Here is an 8,253-nt window from a genome sequence, read left to right as displayed (position 1 = left end):
TTTAACTTTATATCTGTCATGTCCTAATTTACACATTTTGCATTAACTCAACATCTGTCCAATGAGGCTCTGGTCCTCCATCTAATAGTCAGTGTTATTCCAAGACAGGTTTTATTTTTTTAACATCAAACACTGATGTGAGCGGTAAAACGTTACACTATTTGCCAGCCACTTGGAAATATTCCTCCAATCTGTGCCCCCAGGAGAAAGTGATCTCTGCAGAACCTGGGGGTCAGAGGCTTATGCCCAAAACGTCGAGATGCTTCAAACATCGATTCTCCTGCTCCTCGGATGCTGCCTGACCTGCTGTACTTTTCCAGCACCACACTCTCGACTCCAATCTGTGCCCGTCTGTTTCTGGGATGTATTCTTGTAAACTCTATTTCACAGTCTTAACATGTCAGTATGTTACTGGACTGTAACTCAAACCTTCTGAAGTGTACCTTGTTGCTTTACTCTGTCAGTGTCAATTTTGAAAGTACCAGGTACCACTTTGGACAGACTCAGGTAGGACTCACTACCCTCCACTTCCAAACCCTACGAATATTAGCTTCTGCAAAGTGAAGTTGGGTTTGTATTTATAACTGCAGCATTTTGATAAAGGATAATACTTTGTACATTGTTACTGACAATATCTGCAATGTCACTGCAGATGTTACATTGTTTATGCCAGTTTATAGCTAATCTATAGTTGTATTATATCTTAACAATGTATTGCTTTGCAACTGACTCAGTATTTCATTCTGTAACTTCCAGTTTATTGTTTCTAATCTTGTATTTACTCAGTTTCAGTCAATCACTGGCATGACAGAGAGCAAATATCTCAACATCTCAAAGTTTCTGATGAAATGGAAGGTTAATCCTTTTTTCCACTCCATCCTTGATACATCAGGGTAACTTATAACTGAATTGATCAGTATGCGATCTGTGAGCACACAAATATCAGTAAAGTGTATGGTGAATGATGCAGCAGATACAGTGTATATGGAGTAGTTATTAATTTCTTTCAATCTTGTATCACTTTAAATATCTCAAAGCAGAAGACCATAAGAAGCATGAGAATTCTGTGACATTTCTATCTGTCTGTGTGTACTCTGTCATGAGAACAGATCACAAAGACTTTAGTTATGGTCTTCATCTCATTTTGATGTTTAGTGCCCATAACCAAGTCTTCCTAATGTATCAAAAAAGATATATAGCTACATTAGCATAAATTAAGCTGGTAACTCAACCCGAACTGCTTTCTGTGGAACTGAACAAGGGGAGAATGTTCTGCATTGCTTTCTTAGACAGAAGGCTTCCTGTTCAAAACTGTGTCCCTTACTCGGGATTCTCTATGAGCATTGACATACTCCCAGCATCAACTCTGTCAACTCCATTCAGATCTTTTTTTTTCCCTCTAAAGGTCATACATTGTTCTTCAAAACTCCAATAAGAATATACCCAACCATTTTATATGTACAATGAGAGCTTATGTATCAATCTGCAGCTCTAAGCTTCTGCTATTTGAATATATGAGTACAGGTATCACCCTCTCCCAGTGAGATTCTGCTTTGTGCATACTTGAGTGAAGTTATCACCCTATACCTGTTGGTTTCTACTGTGTGAATATGACAGTTTCTAGTTTGTAAATGGGATAGTTTAATCAATCGTCTCTGTCAGTTTCTGCATTGTTAAAATGTGAATGTAGTTATCAATGTCAACCTGCCATCTTCTGCAAAGTGAACATGTGGGGGTCCATATTGAAATGTACCTGTTGCTTTCAGCGACAGTAATACATGAGTTTAGTTATCATTCTTTTCCTGTGAGTTTCTTCAATGTGAATGTATTGGTGTAGTTATCAATCTGTACTGATGAAGGGCTTTTAAACAAAACGTCGATTCTCCTGCTCCTTGGATGCTTCCTGACCTGCTGTGCTTTTCCAGTACCACACTCCAGACTCTAATCTCCAGCATCTGCAGTCCTCACCTTTGCCTATCCATTTGTACCTGTCAGTTTCTGATCTGTGAATATGGAAGTGTAGTTATTGATCTGTCCATCAGTTTCTGTAATTTGAATATGACTGTCTAGTTATCTATCTCTCCCTGTCAGTTTCTGTGATGTGAAGATGATAGTCCAATTATATATCTGCCCCTGTCAGATTCTGCTGTGTGAATATGAGAATGTCATTACCAGTCTCTACCTGTCAGCTTTTGCTATGTCAATGTGATTTTAGTTATCAATCTGCCTCATTAGGTTCTAGGTGAATGTAAAAATGTAGTTATCAATATATACCTGTCAGACTTTCCTCTGGGATCATGTGAGTGTATTATCAAATTGTACTTGTCTGTTTCTGCAATGTGAATGCGTTTGTGCAATCATCAATCTATTCCTGACAGCTTCAACCATATGAATGGGTGAGTGCATCTGTACCTGAAAGTATCTGTACCTGATTTTGTGTTCTGTGAATAAGTAAGTGTACTTACACATTTGCCTCTGTTTAACATGACACTTGCAGAAACTGCAGGAGCTCTATTTACTTCAAATCTCTGTTGCTCAACATGAATAAGACTTCATCAATTGCCATCCATATCAGGATGGCATGGTGGCACAGTGGTGCCAGGGACACAGATTCAATTCCAACCATGCTTCATTATCTCTGTGCAGTTTACACGTTCTGCCCGTGTCTCCATGGGTTTCCTCTGGGTGCTCTTGTTTTTCTGCATAGTCCAAACATGTGCAGGTTTGCTGGATGGTAAATTGTCATGTAGTCTTCGAGGATGTGCAGTATCAGTGGGTTAACTATGGTAAACATGGAGTTATGGGGATTGGGTGGGGTCGACATCTGGGTGGGATCCGCTTTGGAGAGTTGTTGTAGAGGGATGGGCCAAATGACCTCTATCTGCACTGGAGAAATTCTATGTACTGTAAATGAAGGTGAGACTTTTTAATACCATGGTCAGTCTCTGACAGTGTAGAGCAGTTTGGACAATTTCCACAACTTTTATTCTATGGTACGGTTTATGATTGTAAGTTATATTCGGAATTTGCATTTTGAATTTATTGTTCACATGTTTAGAGCAAGAACACTTTAGGAGAGCATTTTCATTGTGTCCAATAATCTCTGGGTATCTGTCTGAATGTGTACCTTTTCGGGTCAATATTTCATTTCCCTTTGGACCACTTGAAAACAAAGTACTTATTCAGTCATTTTGTAAGCGATGTGTTCTGTTTTCACTTTGTGGAAGCAAATTAAATTGCGATGTTTGTTTCAATCTGACACTTGGCCTGCTATCTAATTCCTCCAGTCTGGACAAACAAAATTGATACATGAATTACATACATCATAGAGTCAGACAGCAAGTTTGAACCATGGTGAGATAATTGGATGAATACTTAATCTGAATGTTTATTTACTTCTTTCCCTACATAAATGGAATATATTGTGACCATGCAATAGGGGGGGGTTCAGTATTTCTGAATAAACAAGTGGAATTTACTTTTTGACCAATGTGATACCATGCATTTAAATTTGATTAGACGTTCACTTGTACACTGGGACAGACATATTTCACTCTTACCCTGTCCTGTTTAACTTAATTAATGAAATGCTAGCTCTCCCAACCATGTGATCCTTGCAGGCATGATTTTTCTATTTTTGCCTGTGGACCTACTAACCTGGCAATACTTATGTGCTTTGCAAGTTATTCTAGACTTACTGTGTATTGGCACTATCTCATTCTTTGTTATGTCCAGAAATCAGTTGCCTTCACACCCTTCATTACATGAATAAGGACAATAACTGGCACAGTCAGCAACTGTTTGCTCTGCCCTTCTATTCACTTGTACGGCTTGTGTACTTGGGAATTACTATCTACCAGTCAGTCTGTGCTATTCAATGGGACTGGTCCTTCAAAACTCTGCTCAGATGTGACAGGCCGCCACAGAATAGAGCCACGTTGTCTCGTGAAGAACTTAGACACTAAACTTTAATGTTGACTACTCAGGCTGTTCTCCATTGTGTATACACAGATTTTATAGATAAAAAAAAGAGTTTTGAAAGGAACAGTTATGACACAGGGAGGATGCCCATACTCACTTGACCCTGCTTCAGTCTTCCTGCATTGTGTTACTGAACAGTTTAAATGTTTGCTGTAAAGTGGACAGCCAGTTAGTAGAGTGGGACAGGAGAGAGTTCTCAGTTCATGTTTCCTGAAGTGAATGGGAAAGATCTTATTTTCTGTAATTGTTTGTATCTGTAGGATTCACAGACAAGTAAAACTGTAACACATTGCCACAGAAATGAGTCTGTGTTGTCCTTAAAAGTCCAGGTGGGAAAAGCAATGGACTTTTGCAACTCTGATAGCGCGGAATCTAACTGGGAGTAGTGATATCAAAGTCTGGCCTTCAGAGTGTCATACAGTTATACAGCACAGAAACAGGTCCTTTGGTCCAAGTTGTTAATGCTGACCAGAGATCCATATCTGACCAAGTCCCATTTACCAGCATTTGGTCTGTCTCCCTCTAAACTTTTCCTATTCATGTACCGATCCAGGTGCCTACATAAGGTTGTAATTGTACCCACCACCTCCACTTCCTCTGGTAGCTCATTCCATGCAAGCACCAGCCTCTGCAATGATAAAGTAACCCCACACGTGCTTTTTAAATTGTTTCCCTCTCACCGTAAACCTATGCCCTCTATTTTTGGTCTCCCCAACATTAGAAGAAGAAATCTTGCGTATTCACCCTCTCAATGTCACTCATGATTTTATTAACCTCAGTAAGGTCATACCTCAGCCTCAGACAGTCCGGGGGAAAAAAAACTGCCTATTCGGCCTCTCTCCATAACTCAAATCCTCTAGTCCTGGCAACAAAATATAGTTGATGTAGTTTACATGGACAATAGTAAGACCTCTGTAGGAGCATAATCCCTGACCAGAGATGAAAGACTCAGGAGGCAGGCAGGATTCAGGCAAGTGGCAGGTGTTTATTCAAGAAGAAACCGGTTAATGCAGGGAGAGGGCCAAAGGATCTTCCCCTGAGACTGGCCTCAGGAGAGAGATCCAAGGCACACTCTGATTTTACAATAAAAAAAAAAGCAGTATTTATTGTTCACATTCTGTGAACAATCACAAACAATGTGATTACTATGTTCTTCCCTCTTACTTTGCAAACCCTATCCTATGAGACACCTAATCAATGATGGGCATCCATTGGACAGCTCCAGGTTCACATGATCTCAAGGTGATTAGCAGATACTGTAATCGCTCGGCCTTGGGATCTTTCTACGTATTCTATTTGTTCACATTCCAGAGTTACTTGCTGTACTCCTTCAGGTTTCTGTCAGTCTAGCTTATCTTGTGGGACATCCTGAATGCTGTTATTCATTGTATTTAATTTTAATCCAATGCTTCTCTTACCCCCAAAATCCTTATTACATATGAAGAAAAAACAGAAAACAGTTAATTTTGCACTATTTGCTAAAAATTTGTAATTTTAATTTCTGTTATAAAGTTAGTTCAAATGTGTAAAATCACACAGTTATGAAACTGAGTAGTATAAGATAACTTTAGCTGTTGCCCCCTCAGTTGTTTTAGGGGATTAATGGGCTGTATCTAACATCTGATGCCTGTTCATTTACTGGCACATTTCCCTTTCATTTAATGTGGCTGGAGTTACTCGTTTCTCAGACCTTAGGTCTGCTGGTCAGAACTGTTTCGAATAGGAACAGGGTGGGTCCTTTTTACTGTCCTCTGTGTGGCTTGTTCAATGGTATCATTATGTCTTACTGTGTGTGAACAGGCTGATGTGCTTCGTTTCTGCCATTGTGTTTCATGTCCTGCTGTTTAATTCTACTTTCCACTTATCGGTCAGTTTGTGTTAACAGATATGGGCCACTCTATTCTGGCAGGTACAGGCCACCCCGATAGCCTTTGACAAAGTCCCATATAAAAGACTGGTCGAAGATTGGCTTGTGGAGTCTTAAGGACTCCTGAAGAAGGGCTTATGTCCGAAACGTCGATTCTCCTGTTCCTTGGATGCTGCCTGACCTGCTGCGCTTTTCCAGCTCTTGGAGTCTTAAGCAAACTGGATCTGAAATTAGCTTGCAGACAGGATGCAAAGTGTGATGGTGATGGGTTGTGTTTGTGATTGGAAGCCTGTGACCAGCGGTGTCCCACTGGGATCAGTGCTGGGCCACTTGCTGTTCATTATGTACATTAACGACTTGGATGTGAATGCAGAAAGTACAATTACTATGTTTGTAGATGAGATTTTAGTGTGGAAGTGCAAAATGTGTTGGTGCAGGCTTGGAGGGCAGAGGGCAAAGGGCATGTGACTGTGCTGTACTGTTCTTTCTTCTTCGACATGAAACTTGGCAGCACTGTTGACAGTGAGGGGGATGGTCTCAGGCTATGAGTACAGCCGGCAGAACAATGGCTCTGATATTCCTGATAAGTGTGAGATAATGTATTTTAGGAGGTCTAATAAGCAAAAGAATTACACAATGAAGGGCAAGTCCTGAGGAAGTACTGAGGAACAAAGGGACCTTGGTATACAAGTCTATAGATCCCAGAAGGAAACAACACAGGTGGACAGGCTGCTGAAGGAGGCATACAGAATGCTGGCCTTTATTACCTGAGCTGTACAATTTAAAAGCAAGGCATGCTTACGATAACTTTATAGAACATTGATTAGGCCACAGATGGAATATTGTGTGCAGGTCTGACTGCCACCCTATCAGAAGGATGTGATTGTACTGGAGAGGGTGCAGTGGGTTGGAAAGTCACCGTTATGAGGCAAGACTGGATAGGCTGAGTTTTGGTTTCTTGGAGCAGAGAAGACTCAGGGAGGATCTGACTAAAGAATACCAGATTATCAGAAATGTAGGCAGAGCAGATTGAGAAAATCTTTCTCCCCATGACCGATGTGTCCAAGTCCAGATGGCACAAGTTGATGTTGAGGAGAAAACAGCTTAGAGGAAATGTGAGAAAAATATTTTGACCCAGAGGGTGAGTGAAGTTTGGAACGTTCTGCCTGAGAGGGTGGTTGGGTACTCGCACAGCATTTAAGCAGCATCTGGACGTGCCTTTAAAAAGTCAGGGTATAGTCAGCTAGTGGCCAAGTGCAGGTAAATTGGACGAATGCAGTTTGGTGTTTGTTGAACATCATGGACATGGTGGGGCAAAGGGTTTGTTTCTTTGCTGTATGACTCTATATCTCTATAACATGCTTGTAAATCTTTACTGTACCACCTCAAGTTTAACAACATCCTTCCTGTAGCAGGTTGATGAGAATTATACACAATCTCCTAAAAATGGTTCGGAGATGCTGGTGTTGGACTGGGGTGTACAAAGTTAAAAATCACACAACACCAGGTTATAGTCCAACAGGTTTAATTGGAAGCACACTAGCTTTCGGTGATGAAGGAGCGTCGCTCCGAAAGCTAGTGTGCTTCCAATTAAACCTGTTGGACTATAACCTGATGTTGTGTGATTTTTAACTTCCTAAAAATGGATTCACCAATATCCTGCACAGCCACCAGATGACCTCCCAACTCCAACAGTCAGTGTTCTGAACAATGAAGGCAAGCACGCCAAATGCCTTCTTCACCACCTGTCTATCTGCAACTACTTTCATGGACTTGGAGGTGCCAGTGTTGGACTCGGGTGGACAAAGTGAAAAATAACAACACAAGGTTTTTGTCCAACGGGTTTATTTGGAAACACTAGCTTTTGAAGCACTGCACCTTCATCAGGTGGTTGAAGAAGGAGCAGTGCTTTGAAAGCTAGTGCTTCCAAATAAACCTGTTGGAGTACATTCAAGGAAATCTTCACCGGCACACTGAGGTTTCTTCGTTCAGCAACACTCCCCGATGCCCTACCATTAGTGTGGAATTCGTGCCTTGGTTTGCCTTCTCAAAATGTATGTAAACTAAACTACAACTGCCACTCCTCAGCCCACTGACCCACCTGACAAGAGGTATAGTTAGTAAGTATGCAGATGACACCAAAACTGGAGTGTAATGGACAGCAAAGAAGATTACCTCAGATTACAACAGGATCTTGCTCAGATGGGCCAATGGGCTGAGAAGTGGCAGATGGAGTTTAATTTAGAAAAATGCGAGGTGCTGCATTTTGGGAAAGCAAATCTTAGCAAGACTTATACACTTAATGATAAGGTCCTAGGGAGTGTTGCTGAACAAAGAGACCTTGGAGTGCAGGTTCATGGCTCCTTGAAAGTGGAGTTGCAGGTGGAAAGGATAGTGAAGGCGGC

General features: G+C 41.1%; 1 protein-coding gene across 1 annotated transcript in view; it reads right to left on the bottom strand.

The window, feature by feature from the left end:
• Window positions 1-620, bottom strand: part of LOC122548160 (histone H2A-beta, sperm-like) — a 3,735-nt gene extending 3,115 nt beyond the window's left edge. The window contains exons 1-2 of the mRNA XM_043686715.1: window positions 612-620; window positions 444-537 (exon numbers count right to left, since the gene is read on the bottom strand). Coding sequence (XP_043542650.1) covers window positions 444-537; window positions 612-620 — 103 coding nt within the window. The remainder of the gene's footprint in view (window positions 1-443; window positions 538-611) is intronic.
• Between the last annotated feature and the right edge of the window lie 7,633 nt (window positions 621-8,253).

This window comes from Chiloscyllium plagiosum, unplaced genomic scaffold (genome assembly GCF_004010195.1).
Source record: "Chiloscyllium plagiosum isolate BGI_BamShark_2017 unplaced genomic scaffold, ASM401019v2 scaf_77, whole genome shotgun sequence".
Classification (NCBI taxonomy): domain Eukaryota; kingdom Metazoa; phylum Chordata; class Chondrichthyes; order Orectolobiformes; family Hemiscylliidae; genus Chiloscyllium; species Chiloscyllium plagiosum.
The sequence above is the reverse complement of the archived record's forward strand: the minus strand, read 5'-3'. Positions and strand labels throughout refer to the sequence as shown.